At 39.9% G+C, this 18,775-nt stretch overlaps 1 protein-coding gene across 6 annotated transcripts in view; it reads left to right on the top strand.

The window, feature by feature from the left end:
• The window catches only part of LOC106041898 (uncharacterized), a 105,742-nt gene that overhangs the window by 34,565 nt on the left and 52,402 nt on the right, over positions 1–18,775 (top strand). For all 6 annotated transcript variants that reach the window (XM_066995940.1, XM_066995941.1, XM_066995937.1 and 3 more), the window contains 2 exons: positions 13,908–13,974; positions 17,696–18,683. Coding sequence is in view for 1 of the 6 variants with exons in the window: in XM_066995942.1 (XP_066852043.1) it covers positions 13,908–13,910 (3 nt within the window). In the remaining 5 variants the exon portion in view is untranslated. The remainder of the gene's footprint in view (positions 1–13,907; positions 13,975–17,695; positions 18,684–18,775) is intronic.

Below are 18,775 nucleotides of genomic sequence, written 5' to 3'. Positions count from 1 at the left end.
AGGCATGGTAAATGCTTCCAAAACTAACAAGTCTTTAGAAAAATAAGCATGTTTTGAAGAGTAGCAGCCTCGAGCTCTTCATTAGTTGCATTAATGTTTGCATAATGCAACAGTTAGTAATTTAATTAGTAATTATCGTGCTCATGTGTACCATCTTCTTGTGCTGCTTTTTTTTAAACTATTTTTTATATGGCAATATTTTCCATAAAAACAACAACAACAACAACAATAAAATTACTTCAAGGTATCTCTTCAGGGTGCTGGTTAGTGCTTGTGGCTGAGAACAGGATGTGTGCTCTGTTCTCACATGTTCTTGGGCAATGTGGTTATCTTGAGGTAAGCGTGGTAATGCCACACTCAGCAGCACCACAACTGGTTCCTGTCTGTCTGTAGCTTCCACCTAGTGCTGCCTCACTGCTGACTCCCCGCCCTTCATGTTATACGCTTATGTAGGCACAGCTTAGGCAAAGGCTATCCCATTCCTCTCCTGTAAGATAGTATTGGAGGTCTTTACATTCAGGGGCTGTCAGTACTCTTCCAGTACCTTACTAGTAGATCCAAAGCCAGTGGACTTGATTGTACTAGGTAATATTTTCTGATTTCTTTATTCATGTGTTATGTACGTACTGAAATAGCAACATATAAAGGGATACAAATACTAGAATTGAAGTGGCTGTTTTGCTTCCTTCAAACCAGAAAGTTTCATTTTTGGACAACTGTGATAAAAGCGAAAGAAGCAAATAATGCGATTCCTGGATAAAGTGGTGCTTGTACTGCTTCCACTTTACAACCAAGTAGGTATTAGCTAGGCTGTTGTTCAGGAGGAGTAAGAGCTGGGGCTAAACATGTTCTCTGGTTAAAATACTTCCTTGCCTTTTCTGTGGTTTATAAGTTGTGTGGAACTAGCAAATATATTTCGTGAAGCACACAGATATATCTTAAAAAAAAAAAATCTATTCAAAAAGCATCAGTTTGCTTAGGGTCTTATGTGGTTTTGCCGGAAGAGCCTATGTAAATCAATTAAATTATCATATGTAAACAGTAAGTTTTATGCAGTATGTTTCAGAAGTTTATGTTACTGCATAATTAGAAGTTAGATTTTAATAGATGCTGAATTGACACAATTACCATATTAACTTGCAACATTGAGGCTTCTAGAGTGTTTTCTGTCAATTACTATGCAATTGTGCTGTCATTTCTGATAGTGGAGAGAGCCTGACTTCAAACTGGGACATAGGGTGTTAATAAAAGCATTCTTGATCTTTGAGGTATTTTGTGAAAGAGTTTCTGCTTTGCAATAGGCATCTTTATTTGCTAGGCATCTATGGTTAGAGGCTTCTCAGAGCCCTCACAAGAACAACCTCAAAACAGGCCAACTTACTGATTTAGATCCTACGGTATTATTACTGTCCCCAAACTCCAGCCAGAATCATGAAACCGCAAGATTCAAACAAACAATAGGATTTGTTTGGTAAAAAAGATTTTTTCCTAACCCTAAAAGATGTCATTTGTGGCACTTCTGCGATTAATTGGGGGTAGGGAGGGGAATTCCACTGCTTTGAGTCCAGTCTCAAGGGAATGTTGTCTTCCATCCTGTAAAGTAGGATGCTAACATTTTCAAACAAGGCATACTCAGTTCTTTGGGATGGCTTTACAGACTGGTAAACACAACTACCAAAAGCAGTTGGCATAAAGTAGCTCAAGGGTGGTAGACAAGGTATTTTTTTCTGCATTTGGTTTGCTTTGGCTGAACAAATCACAAAATGAGTCACAAGACTCCCAGGGATCCCCCATATTAAAGATGCACCTTGGCAACTCAGCCCTCATCTAAAAGGTAGCAGTACTGGTTTGTGTTGATATAGTTAAGTGCATATCCAGTGTGCTGTGACTTCATCATCTGAAATGAATTTCTGCTTGTCCTGTACTCGTCTAACACATTGGAGAAAAGTTAACACAACTTCTTTCTTGGTATTGTGTACATTTTGTAGTCTACTATAAACAATATAGAACCCAGAACTCTTTGGAGGTTTCCAAACCCACTAGAATCTCAGTAAAGTTTTGGGTTACGTGACATTATTTGAATACTTAAGAAGCATTTTTCTGGTAACATTTTTTTTCAAATAAAATAGCAGGAAGCAGATATTTGTTTTGTGCTAAATAACAGAAAATAGTTTTCTCAGAATCAAATGCAGTTTGAAAACTTCTGTCCCATTCTATACAAGCTCAGAGGTGAGTGTTGTTAGGACAAAATCAAACATGTTTTAATAAACCATAGTATTAGGAAGGTTCAAAAAAAAACCATCAAACATCATTTTCATTGCATGTTCTGCAATTGAGCATCCAGGAAGAATTTAAGCAGCCAAAAGCAAACTTAAAATTTTAGCATTTAGTTTCACTTTACCTTTTTGTAACCTGTGGTTGCTCCTTTCAATTGTCTAAAGTTCATGCAACGTGATGTAAATAGGTGACAATTGGCAGAAACTTCTGCGAGATGATGCTTAGAAGAATCAACCTTGCCAAACCTTCTGCCAATCTTAAAAATGTAGATCTGAAATTTTAAAGAAATTTCTAATATTTGTTTGGATACCAGGCCTGCAGTTGATTTCCTTATTATCTAGTGCAGATGAGCAATCATGAGGCTTTCAGCAATATGTTTTTCTTTTCTACCAGGGTAACTTCTGCCCGTTCTTCCTTTGCAGTCTCTGTGTAGACAATTAAGCTGTTAACAGTTTCACTGCCATATCAGACCATTAGTAGAGTCCCACAACTGTTAAATCATGCAAGGTCCAAAGCTCTTACACCCTACAATACTTTAGAAAGGTGAGAAAACAGTAAAACTTTTCAGAGTTATAGACAAAATGTCATTGGCAAGGGATGATCTCTATCTTATAATAACTTAAAAATTCAAAGGTGCCAGTAAAATCTTTAGAAAATAAAAAGAAATGAAAGAAAGAAGAGATTGGCATAGGAGTCTGGTGTGGAACCAACATTTCTTGGCTGTGTACAAGTTCTTTCAAAGAAACATTTGGAAAAGTTCTTCGCAGCATTTTTATTGTGTTTTTCTTCATCAGTTTTGTTGCCAAAATAATTTAATGTGGGCTGAATACTTGCTCTCTCATTCTCTTTAAGTTCTTTGACATGAGCATCTCGTTTCAAAAAAAGAAAAAGCAACGTTTATCTGTTAGACAATTCAGGCTCTTTATTTGGAGCATAAGGGCCGCAAATTTATTGTGCTGTAATCCAGACAGATTTTTGAAGGCTTCATACCAAGGCTATACATCCTATGGAATCTTTTTACTGCTTCACTGTGGCAGACAGAGACAGCTGTTCCCTAGTTAGGCAGTGGTGATTAGTGAGGGTGACAGAAGAGATCCTGACTGTGAAATATCCCAGGAGCTACAGAATATAATAAAACCACTTAAATATCAGTGGTTAAAGTGGTTAGTGATTCATATGGCACCGAACCCGCTAAAATTTCAGAATTTCTGTTGAACAACACTGTTTTTTCTTCAGAGCAGAAGTTCTAACTTAGTAGAGCACATAATTGTCCGTCTGGCCTGATATCCCATTTCTGATGGAAGACATTACTGGATTCTTTAAAGCAAGGTGCTAATCTTCTTTTCTTCAGGATACTTTTAATTATTTAATACTATATCCATGGCAGGGTTGGAGCAGAAGGGATTTCTTTCTGATCCAAGATGGTGATCAGCTTATGCCTTGATGATAAGAATTGATAGCCCAAATATTTTTTATATTAGCTAACACCAGTTTCTTTTTATTACTTTTCACAATTAAAATTGTTTTACAGATGTGAAACATAGGTAAGGAGGAAGTGTACAAATACTCCAACAGCTCTTTCAAATTCACTAGTTAGGATGTCTCAATAGTCTAATCTGATTTTCTGCAGGTCCTGTGAATTTGCCTAAACCATAACTAAACTGATCTTACATAACAGTAAGAATCTGTAAGATCTGAATCTTTTCATCCGCAATGAATAAAGTCCTATTATGTCTAACAAGGTGGACCCCAGTCCTTCCACACATGATACGCTACACTCCATCTGTACAAATTTCAGTAACATTCTGCTTGATTCTGAAAATTGTCTAACTCCAAGAGAGAATTTTCTGTGTACCAACTCTGAAATGTTTATGGTTAATGTGCCTGTTAAGCACAATGTGGTTTCAATTCAAGATGGACACAGAATAGGTGCGATGTCCCTTTGTTGGTCCACAAAGACTCTAGAGTGTCTACTGATAGATACCTCCCATGGGTCTAGAAGCATCATTCATAGTTAGGATTAAATATTTTAGATTTCAAAGCTGGGACTTCTCTACAGGAGCAAGCTCTTGATATCTCCTTGTAATTTACTCACGCTCTCACTTCCTCATGTTTATTTGGATTCCTTCCAGTCTAGTCTTAGCAGCAGCTGTGACCAAATGTATCTTCATTAAGCTCATTTTGTAAAGCATTTGTGCTGTATCACTTTCTGAATATTTAAACGATGATAATAATCTGTTCCAGACTAAGAGCTAGTGTGTCTGGATGTGGATTTTTCTTGTGCTAGGATGTGAATGAAGAAACAGAATTACTTATCTATGCTTTCTTCCTCACAATGCCTTTGGCTGAAGCATTTGGGCAGCTCCATCTGTATATTTTGAAAGCTGAAGTCAATGCCTTCCTTATGTCCAAGGGAATGTAGAATTGGACAAGGCCAAATGTCACTGGAATCTAGCATTGCCCTGACTGTGCAAGAGAAAAACAAGATCAAAATGTTGTTTTGTAGCTTTGACAGCACCCACTTCAAACTTCGGACTTTGGACTTTCAAGCCCTAGGACTTCAAGATGAAAAGAAGAAACTGTCAGTGACAACTGTATCTTAAACATGGTTACACTTCACAGTTAGGCTTTCAGCTGTCTAAAGTAGATCAAAGATGCAAGAGGGAAATCTGGCACTCCACATCTTGGAAACTCAACACAATTGAGATCACATGGCTGTAAACCAGCCACGCAGCACTTCTCTGCCTGCCCTTATGAGTAAGTATCCAGTTTAATGTCACCAATGCTACAAATATACCTGGAAATGAACTGCAGTGTGCTGCATCTTTTACTGTGACATTTGTTTCCAAAGCAAGATGGCTGACAGGAGGAGGCTCCTGGGGAATGGCTCATCTTAAAACCGAGACACAGGTGTCACTGAGAAGAAAGAAACAGCAGAACTCACAGCACGTACCCTCCTAATGCATCATAAGTGTGAAGTAGAATGAGTTTGCTTAAACCATACTTTCTCACACTTACACCTCATTTTCTGTAGTTCATTTTCATATATTACAAGTTCATAGTAAGCCAAACTGTAGGATTTCCTCCAGGGCCCAAGTCTGTATTGTGTTCTTTTCTTTTTGTGCTTGTGGCAAAACCAATGTTCAAACAGTACTGTAAAATCAATTACGAATTTCTGCTGTGGTTGTATGCAGATTCCTACAACACTGCATGCAGCCACCCAGCTAGGAAGTAATGAGCATGTTATCCTTGCAATATTTCACTTGCTCTGTTGTACAATGGTAGCAAATTGTGTGGCTTCTTCAGTCATTGCTGGTATGCCAGTGAAAAGACATAAATTAAATCTTAGGTTACCAAGTCATATGCTTTTCATCTCTGCAGAATACTCAATTTCTAAATCGATTATTCATCTATTATCAGAACGGGTCCCAATTTTGTTTATATGTTATTTCTTCAGCCCTTTGTCTTCCCTTGTTTCTTTTCAAATGAGAACATGGTAGATCTTTTGTTTTCAATGTCAGAACTCAAGATGGGATAAAGCATAAACTTGTTTGCCTTTTTTCAGCATGTGTTGTATTCACAGACCATGAAGAAGTCTGTTTTCTACCAGGGCCACAATAGCCATTGCCAGATTTTCATTTGATGGACCAATTTTAGTTTTCACCGTGGTGCTATTATCAGCCTGAAAAACAATCCTTCTCTATGCCAAATGTGGCCCTCACTCCAATTGCTACTAGGATTGGCAGACATGACAGGAATCTCATGTTCTGACTTAATTCCAGCATTCCCTGGTGATTCAGTTACTTGGAAAAATATGTTCCATTTGAAATCAGGCACTGGCCATGGTAGTGTGTATTTGTGTAACAACTTTCAACCTGAAAGATCCCAGCTTATGTTCCCTGAGATATGATACTGGATCACATCCTCATTGACGCTGCTGTTAAGGTGTGGTCTGTGACGCTTCCACCTGTGGTGGAACTGCCAGCAACCAGTTTTTCACTGCAGTCGTTAGGGCTGGAACACAGCAAGAATGTGAGACTACACAGCAGTTTAGGACAGGAAGTAGAAGCCTTCTGAAGGCAGACAGAGTAGTCAAAGGATGAAGTCTCCCTCCCCTCTCTGTTTGATGACTGCAAGATGTTCCTCAGCAATGAGGCGTGATGAAAACTGCTGTTTTATCTCATCCAAAGTCAGCAGTTTTCCACTTCCTTTAATGGGATTGTAGGGCTGTCTTAAACACTTTTAAAATAAAAACCTAAATTTCTTGATCTTACTTAGCGTTCTTCAAAAAGTGGAGTCAACCAGAGGTTCAAGGTTTGTTGGAAATGTGACCTTTGAAGAGTAGAGTCAGCTATAAAGGAGTAAGGCATTTTTCTTTCACAGCTAATAGGGCCGTGCTCTTCAGTGATTTCTTCAGTCCTCAGGCGTTCATTTTTTACATTTTTTTTACAGATGTGACCAGGATAGGAGATAGGGAAAGTGTTGAAAAAACAAAACACCACAATTCTCATATGTGAGTCTGATAGGAAAGTTTGTTCCTATGTTTCTTTGAGGCTGAATTTTCTTTCTGTTTTCTCGTATTTCTCAGCATGTTCAGTTGATTTGGGCATATGGAATAAGTTATGGAAGGCAACTTGAAGACACAAACTGAGAAATGAGGTATACGTGTTCATTTTTTAGCCAGCTCCAATATAGGCTGGGCATGTATCAATAGTATGTATTATGGGATTGGTCTTTATATTGCTTTAATGATTTTCCTCAGATATATAGGAAGAATGCCTCTTGTCAATTTTTATAAATAGTAATTTCCTTGTCAGCCTTTGGCTGTAAAAAATGCAAGCTTCTTCCATGCAAACTACTTGTATATTTGGGCATTTTGATGCATCCATTTATCCTGAGACTGACACCAACCTGAGGTAAAACATTAAAAGATTTACAGCAAATAATGCCTTTCTAAGTTGCTTAAATACTTATGCTCTGAATTGTACAGTTTGCAAGGACTGGCAACACACGGACAAAAAGTATAATTTGTGTCATGTGGAAACTTAGCTGCTCTTAGAATCAGCTGTAGTGAAGCTGGAAAATATGATAATGATATTTTTGTAACACAGCTAATACAGGGTCAGCTCAGGTGGCACCATGCTTTGGCGCACAGTGCCCAGAAACACACCTTGCCAAGTAGTACAGGGCCTGATCTTATTGCTGGAAATTAGAGGAAAATCATAGCAGAGCTAATTCCAGTTCTGTTGATATCTCTCTATTTTATCCACACACCCCTGGCACTATGTCAAAGAGTACCTTTTAGTTGTGAGCCGTCATGGAGCTAGATCAGAGCTGTGAGCTGGTGGGGGGGGATCTTCAAAAATCTTTCAAGACCTGAGGGAGATGATGTTGGTCACTTGTTAGTAATTGAACTTACATTGTATCTTCAGGTGGTCTTCACATTGTGTCTTCAGGAGCTTATTTGCAAGTTAATATAAATAGTCTGTTTCTCTGCTTCCTAAGAAATTCAGACTGGCTGTTCACAAAGAGAATAAATAATTTTCCATAAAGTCACAGAGTGACTTTGGGAGACTTTGCACATTCCTTACACAAAGCAAAATCCCAGTGAAGTGGTGGGAGTTTTGTTGGAGGGCTACAGAATCAAGTCTTTGTGTGTCCAAGTCCAAAGCAGCCAGTAGTTGGATGCTAGTGCACAAAGTTGTATAGAAGTCAGCATAGCACACTCTGTACCAGCCAGAAGCCTTGACCCATAGTGCTGTTGTTACAGTCCTTGCTGGATTATGTAGACTATGCCTAGTATAGTCCCAATCTCCTATCCCTGCATCCAAAACCTTTGGGGGTTTTTTGCTACACTTGGGAGAGATTTCTGCACAGCAGTCTATTTATTTGTATTTTATTTGGACTGGGTAACCTGAAGGAGGTTTGCTTCTGAGTACGGAGAACCATGTTAGAGAGACATGTTAGCTTCCAGCTAACAAATATGTTGCTTGTCTTTGCTAAAACCACATCCCCAGCTACTCGCTAAAAGGCCCTTTTTATCAAAAGTATTGCGAACATGTGAGCTGTCAGCAGTCCTGCTTTTCTCTAACATGAACCAGGAGCCTGAATGGCAGATCAAATATGGACTGTGGCACTGTTGTCTACCCCTCTCTCATGCACGCTGCTGTTACTCTCAGATCCAGTACCTCCTCATAACTTTAGAATATTTAGGAAAGGTGCTCCCTGAAAGGTTGCCAACACATGGCCTATGTAGTAAATTTTATGGTGTTGAGTAAACAAAGGCATGGCCACAAGATTTGCAGGATTCTATAGGACGAAGATTTTTTATATTATTTTCTGTTTTATTGTTGTGATTGCCATTTTAGGTGAGCTATGAAGAAAATAATAAGACTTTAAAACGTTCTTCTATGGAACGTTATATTTACAGCTTTTGGTCCTTCTCTATTTGTCTTTTGTGGGATGTTGAAAAGCATTTTCCAGTGCTTCTAGAAGACTCGAAGCCCTGTGACTTGTCTTTTCTGAGGTTTCTTTTTGTCTCCATGCTGCACAAGATCATCAGATTAGTCATTTCTTTTTCATATAACATGATTATGAAGAAAGAATTCCGAAGAATTCAGTGTACTGCTGATGCCAGAGATGCAGATGAGACAAGTGATAGAGTGTAGATGAGCCTACAGGTTAGGTAGACTAACCTTGTTCTTTTTCATGCATCATTAAAACTGTTGTATTTTTATCATGTAAGCCTTGTCATTGACTTTAAATTGAAAAGAGGTCTCTGTAAAAAGTAGAGTGTTTGGAAGGGCTGGGAGGAAGAAGCTCCTCCAAGCAGGATGCTGAGAGTACAGTTTTCAAGCAGGATGGAAACTGTAGGCTTCTCACCTCCTCTCCTTTGTAGGCAGCACTTAGTTAATGTAATGGGTTTATGTGGCAAGCTTTTGGTAGCAGGGGGCCATAGGGGTGGCTTCTGTGAGAAGAATCCAGGAGCTGCCCCATGTTAAGTAAGGGTCCTGCTGCTGGCCAGAGCTGGGCCAATAAGCAATGTTGTTAGCACCTCTGTGAAAGCATATTTAAGACGGGAAAAAAAGTGCTGGGAACAGCAGCTGGGAGAGAGAGAGCAGTGAGGAACAGCCTTGCAGGCACCAAGGTCGGTGAAGAAGGAAGGGTAGAGGTGCTCCAGGCACCAGAGCAGAAGTCCCCTGCGGCCTGTGGTGAGGACCATGGAGGAGCAGGCTGTCCCCCTGCAGCCCATGGAGTACCACGGTGGAGCAGGGTTCCACGCTGCAGCCCGTGGAGGAGACCACAGTGGAGCAGGTGGATCTGCCCTGAAGGAGGATGTGGCCTGTGGAGGACCCCTGCTGGAGCAGACTCTGGGCTGGAGCTGTAGCCTATGGATAGGAGCCCATGCAGGAGCAGGGGGCCTGGCAGGAGCTGCTGCCTGTGGGGGACCCACATTGGAGCAGTTTGCTCCTGAGGGATGGACCCTGTGGTACGAACCCATATCTGGAGCAGTTCTTAAAGAGCTGCTGCCTGTGGGAAGCCCACACCGGATCAGTTCGGGAAGGACAGCATCCCATGGGAGGGACCCCATGTGGAGCAGGGGCAGAGAGTGACCGAGAAGGAGCGGCGGAGACGAAGCACGATAGACTGACTGCAGCCCACATTCCCCCATTCCCCTGCACCACTCAGGGGGAGGAGGTGGAAGAGGGTGGATGGGGGGGGAAGGTGCTTTTGGTTTCTTTCCTTTGTTTCTCACTTTTCTAGCTAGTTAGTAATAAGCAATAAATCTTCCCACCTCCCTATGCTGAGTCTGTTTTGCCCATCGCGATAATTGTTGAGTGATCTCCCCGTCCTTATCTCAACCCTTGAGCCCTTTGCATTGTATTTTCTCACCTTTTCCTTTGAGGAGTGGCAATGAGAGAGCGGCCATGGTGGAACTCGGCTGCCCACCCGAGTAAAACCACCACAAAGACCAAGCTACCTCTGTCTCGTGGGCTGTTGAGACTAAGTTAAACGATATGAAGGGGCATGGAACTTGTATCCATAGCTGCTATGATGGAGCGAAGTAGCTCTGCACTTTTGGCACACAAGGAAAAGATCTAATTTATCTTACTGAAATCATTGCAGCTTCTGCTGTCTATAGTACAGGCAACTGGGAGGTCAGATGCCTGCAAGCAGTGTTTCCATCGCAGTGTATTTATATGTTTTGGTGATGGGCAAACCTAACATCATGTGGGCTGAATCCAGCCTTGTACTCAGTTCCCTCAAGTTTGGCTGCCTGAGCTGCGTGACCTGTATTGAGATACCTGAGAATCTGCCATTTGCAACAAGTCACTGAATGCTCTGCTGAGTTGATTACACTGTTCTGTGAATCTTAGTGGCATACTCGAAAACACTTTTAACCTCCTATTTGACGTTGTTGACCAAAGAAGGGCTTAGGAAAACAAAATTTTCCTTGCTAAAAACTCGATTTCTTAATGGGTTTCTACTGGTTACAATCCATGTAACATTTGGTCCCTTTTGCTGCTGGGGAGATCTGCTATAAGTAGCTTAGGCAGAACTGCATTGCCTGCAGATTAAAACACACACACAAACATAAGGTTTTTAGGTGACCTCATCAAAAAAACCTACGGAGATGCGTTTTGTTTTTTGTTTGTTTGTTTTTGTTTTGGTTTTTTTTTAATGCATTAAAGCCATCTGCATCTTCCCTAGCAATGACAGTGGAACATTCCTTTAGCTATTACATGAGGCAGAATCTCCTTTAAAAAGTGTTAGAATGTGCAGTTGTTCCAGACATCTGAACTGCTGGGAAAAAAAAAAAAGTAGAAGCACTGTGCATTTTTATTTTTCTTTTTTTAAATCTAAATGCTCTGGATTTGTGAGGTCAAAAGTGCTTGGACTTTTGTGAAGAGCAGGTCATTTGTAATTAAAGAAAGATATGAGTGCAGATACCACTAGAATGAAAACACTAACACAAATGTTTTGATAAAGCCTGTGGAAAATTCCTGTGAAATATTGCAGTAAAATCCTTTCTGTTGTGCTCTTGGAGTCTGTCAGCAATCAATAGGTTGATACAATGGAATATGTTAATGCACTGAAATCCAGTTATTAAAACAGGATTAGATGGTACTCTCTCTGGAAGACTGTAGCACTCTGCTTCGGTTTTTGATCATCAGACAGTCCCAGGATCTCAGGGTTAATTTTAAATATCATCTTTTGCCACTGTTCATTAATAATTGCAAATAGCTATGTTAAAAAAAAAAAAAAAAGAAAAAAAAAAAGAAACAAAAGAGGTTTCGGATGTCACAGCCTGTATTCCAGGAAAGCCTGCCAAGTCTCCAGAAAACTGAACTTAGTAACTGAAACTATTAAAATCATAAAGTTTTATAGAAATTAATTTTATTATGCTTTCATCCTAGGATATTTAATAGAACATTACACATAGCACGTCATACTTTTCAGGCTTTATCTGCTTGGTCATTGTCTGCATAACTAGCAGCATTTTTTGCAGCAGATCCTTTTTATCAAGGTCTAGTGGTGTGGCTCTCTGAAATGTTCACTGTGCAACTCAGGAATCTGTGATATGCACTAGGTCTATGCAGTCATGTGTTTTCACCCCCCTAAATCGGGAAAACACTGTGCTGCCACAGAGATGTTCTTCATTCTACTAAATCCGGAAGAGAGTAACAAATAAACCAACTTCTTGTGGGACTGCAGATGGAGTGTAACACACATTTTTTTAATAGTAGTTAAACAAAAGGAATGAAATAGCTTTCCCAAAGCATTGCTCTTGGTCTGACTGCTAGGACTTCAGTTAATGCTTTCCTTTTGTGGAAGGCTAGAGGACAAGAAAGGACACAGTCTCCTGCGGTAAAGTAAAATTCACCCTTTTAGCAGTTATCTCTGAAAGTTAAAAGTAAAGGAACAGGCATTTTTCCATAGTAAATTCAAAAGCAGCGGTGTAATAAAAAGAACAATAAAATTATAACCGAGAGAGAGAGTCTGGGTGACTAGAGCAATTGGCACAGGATCCAGATTCGTGAATTCTCTTCTCTCTCTGAATAATGACATTGGTGGTCATTTAGAGCAAATCCTTTCCTTAGCACGTTGCCCATGTGAAAAGAGCTGGCAGGATACTAAACTGTATTGAAGCACAAACTCTCTCTGAGGTCTTAGTTTCATCAATACATCTTTTTGTCCTGCTTAATGGGGTGTGAGAAGTGGATATTGCTCACTTCCAGTGCAGACAGGTGTTTCTATGACAAAATGTAATAAAAGCAGAAAGGAGGGTAACTGGTTTTGGACCTTTAGTTCCCTGCAGCACCATGCTGATAGAGCTATCTGCCACCAGTGCCAAAAATGGCATTGACCTGGCTGTTCTGAGCAAGCCTCGTGTCACTAAGACCATGCAAATATTTGGGAGCATTGCTAGGAAAGCAGGTAGTGGCATCACTGTGTCTACTCATTCTTGTTCCTGCAGTCTCCTTGCATCTCCTCACATAAATTCATGGAAAATATTTCAGCCGGATCAACTACTTCATCAGGTTTAACTTGTGGTTGCCTAGTAGCTGGATTTACACTGTGAAGAAGCTGCAAAAAAGAGCATCTGAGCCACGATAATGTGGGTTGCTTCATCTGGCAGTTCTGGAAAACCAAAAGCAGAGCCATAATTTATGCCATGGCATGCTGTGCTGTATTCAACTTCTGCACAAGTGTTTTGGAAAAGATGTTCTTCATTAGACCTAGCACCGTGGCATGGTGTGACTTCTTCCTGTTTCCCAAGTTGCCGCTATCTTAAGCAGTCTGGTAGAGTGCAGCTGTGGCACACTAGTTTTTCCTTGCAGTGATGAGTGCCTCAAGTGAGGGGGTGACTTGCTTCCTACTCTGTGCAATCCTGAAAATGTGGAACTCGTTCCCTCTGGAGTTATGAAATGTGGACAGATTCCTCTTTTTTACAGTGGAAAAGCATGAAATCATAGCCACATTGGCTGGAGTTATTATTCATTTAACAGTTAAACTTCCATTATGTTTTACTGTTTGCTACATGCCATTTTTATGTGCTTCAGTTTTATGCATTTTGCAGTTAACTGTTTGAAAGGAGGAAGAAGTGATTTACCAGGACTGTGCCTTTCTCCCCACTAATTCTGTGCTTTTCTTGTTGCTAGGATGATATTTGTTTCACATTGCATGTGGGCACATAGTAAAACATAAATATATTAAATTTTACTGTCTGATTCATAGAGACCCCTAGAAAAAAGAAGACTCTTCATGTGCTGTGATATATCATCCCTATATGTGGGTATAACCAGAGCTGTAAGTACTGTTACGTGTTGGTTTGGAACAGAAATTACTGAGGCTTGTTCTGCTTCACTGTTACTGTTCAAAAATGCTTAAGGCATAGTGTTTGCTTTTTAAAGCAGTAGCCTTTTTATGTGTTAGTTTGAAAAACTGAAAATAAAAAATAAAACCTGCTGATACTTGCCATTCTCTGAAATCAAGAACAGCCTTTCTGTTAGTTTAATTAACCTTGGTCTGTGCCTGTTGTCTTCTACTTATTACTGTTCATCAGGAAAGGTTTTCTTAATCATGTCTGCTTTGGTTTAACCAGGAAATTTGTTCTTGTTTTGCAGTAGTTTTATGCTGCATGGTGAAGTTCTCTGCACAAGCCCTGTTCTGAAGGAAGCTGTACAAAAGCAGGTAGGTATGGCACTATTGTTTTGAGTGTTAGCCTGAGTTTGTTATTTGGTCCAGTTGAACATAAGCTCACGCTGAAGTGTGTGGACTCATCTTGCAGGAACTACTGGCTCATCTGGTATGGTCCCTCACTTGAAGTTCATACCAGAAGCCTTGGTAGCAGTAGCTTTTAGTTAGGTAAATTAAGACTGCCTAAGGATCAGCAGGAAATAAGAAAAAAAAGGCACAGGGTATGTCTTCCTTAGCCAACCCATGCAGGTGGCAAATGTGGTGTGGATGGCTTTGTTCCCAAAAACCCCCAAACAGCTGGAAGGGGAGACTGGTTCATGTGGTGGCTGCTGTCCAAGTGGCAGAGGGAAAATGTCTGGGTGGTGAGTGGTACATGGCTATGGGACTCATTCACCCCCTTCGCTTCTCAGGCAGAAATGGGGGGCTGTACACAGAAGGGAGGCAGCATAGTCTCTATCTGAGGTGTGGGTGAAATAACTGTAGCAGTATTCCTCCACAGGGACTGGAAATGGTTACTGGAGGTATTTGAGGCAGAGCTTTTGCAGGAATAATACAATTTTAGCAAACCAAAAATCATGAGTGTGTGTGCACCACCATAATACATTCACAACTAATAGAGTCCAGTGTATAGATCTAATTTCTCTACAGCAAATATCACTTTAATAAGATGAGTACAGCATGGCACAAGCTACAGAAGTGATCAATGCAGCTAATTCCAGACTACTAGCAATATTGCTTGTACTTGTGCAGTTTTTATCTGGTGAAAATGTAACCGGATAAACCTCTTCTTACTTAACGTACTATATGTGGTTATTATTTTATGTAACTAGAATGATTTTGGAAAATAAGGTTGTATCTCTACTTGACTTGGTATCTTGTTTCCTCTCTGTAAAGGTTTTTTTGGCCCTGTGATGAGTACTTGTTAGACTGTTACAATGAAATTGAAGAGTAATCATACAGTTTTTTAGAAGGAGCAACTTATTTTTGGATCTCTGTTTTAGAGATCCCACTTTGGAATCTCAAAGCCTGAAGGATTCAGGCTTTCAATGGTGTCTCCCCAGTTGAAATAGAGACATAGTATCCCTAAAAATTGGGCCAATTCAAAATCACACTGATAAATTCTATGAAAAAATAAACAGAATGCGTTTTATTAGAGCCTGCCTAATATCTTCCATTTATCTCCATGGTAATTTGTAATGAAAACAAGTTAAGCTTAAGTCAGCGATGCACACTCACAGCAAAGAAGGTATCCTGGGCTGTGTTAGGAATAGCATCACCAGCACAGTGATGGAGGTGCAAAGCGAGATACATAAAATTCTGTTTAAACAAATAAAAAATGATGTTGAGTGTAGTTGAGCATTCTCACAACAGGTTGTTTCAAGAGTGTGGAGTCTCCATCGTAATACATGGTTCAAAACCTGACTGCGCGTGGTCCTGAGCTACAGGCTCTAGTTGATCCTCCTTTGAGCAGAGACTGGATGGCCTGCATTGGTCCATTTCAACCACACTGATCTGGCAGTTCTGTTCATTAGAATTGGGCTTGGGCAGTGCTGCATTCATCTGATATTAATGACAATTATTTAGCTGTAAATATCTTCCTAAGTGAATGTTTTGTAAAGTACAGCCTATGTTTTTTTATTTTTTTATATATTTTTTTTATTTATAAGTTAAATTGAAGTTAGTAGAAACGGGCTTTCAAAAAAGGTACAACGCAGCTTGTTGTAAGACATCTGAAATTAACTGTCTTTTAGTATCAATTGTGCCTGGTAAATCGTTTGGGATTCAGTCTATGAAAAAAAAAACCAACGATGGCAGAATTTTATTTATTTATTTATTTAAAATAAATGGCTAGCAGACTACTTCTGCTTGGTCAGAAGTCAAGGAGTTCTCTCTATAGAGGTCTTGTGTGTCTGAAACTTCACGCTGGATAGCTACAGTTTCCAGTTCAGGACAATCCTAACTGTGGTGCAGAAAATCCAGAGGAGACTATGAGTGTCCTGGAGCACTGCTAAGTAACGTTGTTCGAAGGGCAGCTGGTCAATCGGTCATTCATGCGCTGGGAATGAGGGGAGGGAGCGGGAAGGTAGGCAGATTTGATTTAAATGTCAGATTGTTTTGAAACATAGTCTGCACAGTATGTAGGTCAGCGCTAAAGGGATAGACTGTATCTGCAAAGGTGCTGAGAATGATTAATTTCCCTGGACAGAATTCTGTTTTTTTTGTGTTTTTTTTTTTTCTTTTTTTCTTTTCAGTGTGCTCTAAAGTAAAGCTGCACATTCTCATTCATGATGGGCTCGGATTTCAGACAGTCTGCCCAAAGGGGAAATTTATCCTGGCAACTGCTGAAAGGGAAACTCTTGTGGATTGGCACCAGTTTCTGCATAAAATATATATATATAATTTTTTTCTGCATTTAGGGTAGCTTTTCAAGGATTGTTTATTTACATTTCCTTCTGTGCTCTCTAACTATTTGCATCAGTGAGAGTTGATACTTGTGTGCTTTCTAGCAGCTGCCAGGCACCATGTAAGATGTGTATTAGGCTCCTTTCACTCCCTGAGGACACAATACCTGTATTCCTGCGGAAAATTGCACCTACAGTGCTGAGTGCTTACTTGTGAGTGGATAGTCCTGCTAACGTCTTTATCTAAAGGGCCCCATTGCTTAAGAGACAATTTTTTACTCGTCAAATTTATGCCAGTGATTTTGTTGCTTTATAGCTGTGAAATCATGTGGGAGTCAAGACTTCCTTTTGGAGTGGATGTGAGTTGAGAAGGTTGGCTCTTCTAAAGCACAAGGGGCAGATTATGTCGAATTTCTGTAGCAGTCCTGACCAGAGGAACGCCCTGGAGCTGTATCATGCCTTCAGGGGAAGCTTTTTTAGGGAGGTTATGCTGGGCAGCTCTGGCTTTAAGATCGGTTGTTCTCCATGAGTTTCCTGCTTCTTCCCCCAGCCTCACAGTGAGTAAGTGGGAGCGTATAGCTCTGTAACATCCACTTCTGCAACTGACCTGAGCCGTGGGCTCACCAGATGAACAGACAGCTTTTTAGGGAGAGCCATGCATGCAATGGGGTGAGAAGGCTAGGTTTGGTCTCTTCCAACCCATATTTCCTTGACTCAGATCTTGAAAATACTTGTATTGAGATTTTTTTCAGTTAAGGTTAATTTATTATCTTTGTTTTGCTACTTTGTTTGGTGCTCACATATGCAAGAATAGATTTGTAAAACAGATTCTGAGATTATTGCATAGTCCATCTTCTGCTTTATGGATGAATAGTGGTCCTTAAATTGTAACAAAGGAACATTTCTCGAGGTCTTGGGTTTTTACTGTGATTGCCAAGATGGCTGAAAACAAGGCCTGCATTGGCTGCTCTTCATTCTTTCCTATACTGTCAAATACACACAGAGTCCCTGATAGATGAGAAGCAGGTGGAAGGGTTACGCACAGAGAAGACACTGGATGTATTCTACGCACTATGCTGCTGAGATTAATTTAAGATGGCTTTGCTCAGTAATTATGTCAGATGTATTTTCTAGTGCAATTTGGCAAGTTTCTCTGAATGCTTCTCTTGGTGCATGCATGCATAACTTGTATATACTACGTATTTTCAAAGGGTACAGCTTTATACTTCAAATGAAGGCTTGCGAAAGGTGCTATTTACTGAGTAAAATGTGTTTTCCTGGAATCCTGATGGACTGATTTATTGCTTCTGCAGTTTTTTCTGGAAGCTACCACATCGTGGAATTGTGCCTTCTGGGTCAGAGATGAAAGGAGCTGGCCAGTAAGTTTGAAGCTGAAACATTTTTTTCCAAAGGTACAGTAAGATTTTAGCTGTTGTGTTGAAATGCACTGTTTTGCCTGGTCAGTTAAGACTACTAATTCATATTTCTGCAATAAAGAGAATACTTGGATTCTGTGTTGCAGGACATCTTTGGTTGCTGATGGATTTTTGAAGAGTCTGAGTCAAAAAGTACTCTATTTTCCTACTGACCTCTTTTTCATGAATCGTGAAAAAAAGCATGGTCTGTGATTTTCATCTCTAAGAGTACCCTAAAGAGTGTAGGTGTATGTGTTTGTCCTAAATTTGTTCATGGACTAGTCAAAACTGACAAATTATGAGTCATGTGAAACTGGCCAGATGCTTGTTTTTGGATGGTTGAAATTTTAAAGGAAAAATAATGCAGATATCTTAATATTATGTGACCTCTGAATATTGTCAACATAATTAGAAATCCTTTTGGTAATCTTAGTAGTCCACAGGAGAGTAAGCATTACCATATCAGTTCAGTGGTTCTCCTTCTGCAGTATGACAACTTCATTATTATAATGTTCGTTGTTGAAATCATTCCCAAATCTTGCGATCTTGAAGAGATGAGAGAAACAGGGGAAGTGCATGCCCTGATAATAACTTTTCTATGGTATAAGTTTAGGAGGTAATTTATTTTCACAGTCCAATGCAATACAGTATTACTTCTATTTATTTATTTTTTAATCTTGTCTCAGCAGTGGCAAACACTGTCCTGGGGAGGAGAAAACATTGCAGAAGGCTTCAGCTGAATGTGAATGGTTTAGTCAAAGTATAGTCTGCTGGACTTTGCTTAAGCAAAAAGCAATCATTCTGCTTGTAAATGTAAGAACACAGAGAAGGAAGAAAATTTGCCAAGTAAGAAAGCATTATGGGCCATTAGCAAATTAAGGAATGTGTATCCTCTACCGTGAAGTTATTGCTGCACATAAAGATCTGAAACTGTTCTGCTCTTGCGTTGTGATATTAGCCAACATGAGGTGACCACTG

The sequence above is a fragment of the Anser cygnoides genome, chromosome 4 (assembly GCF_040182565.1).
Source record: "Anser cygnoides isolate HZ-2024a breed goose chromosome 4, Taihu_goose_T2T_genome, whole genome shotgun sequence".
Taxonomy (NCBI): Eukaryota; Metazoa; Chordata; class Aves; order Anseriformes; family Anatidae; genus Anser; species Anser cygnoides.
Note: the sequence above shows the minus strand (reverse complement) of the source record. Positions and strands in the feature narration are given on the sequence as shown.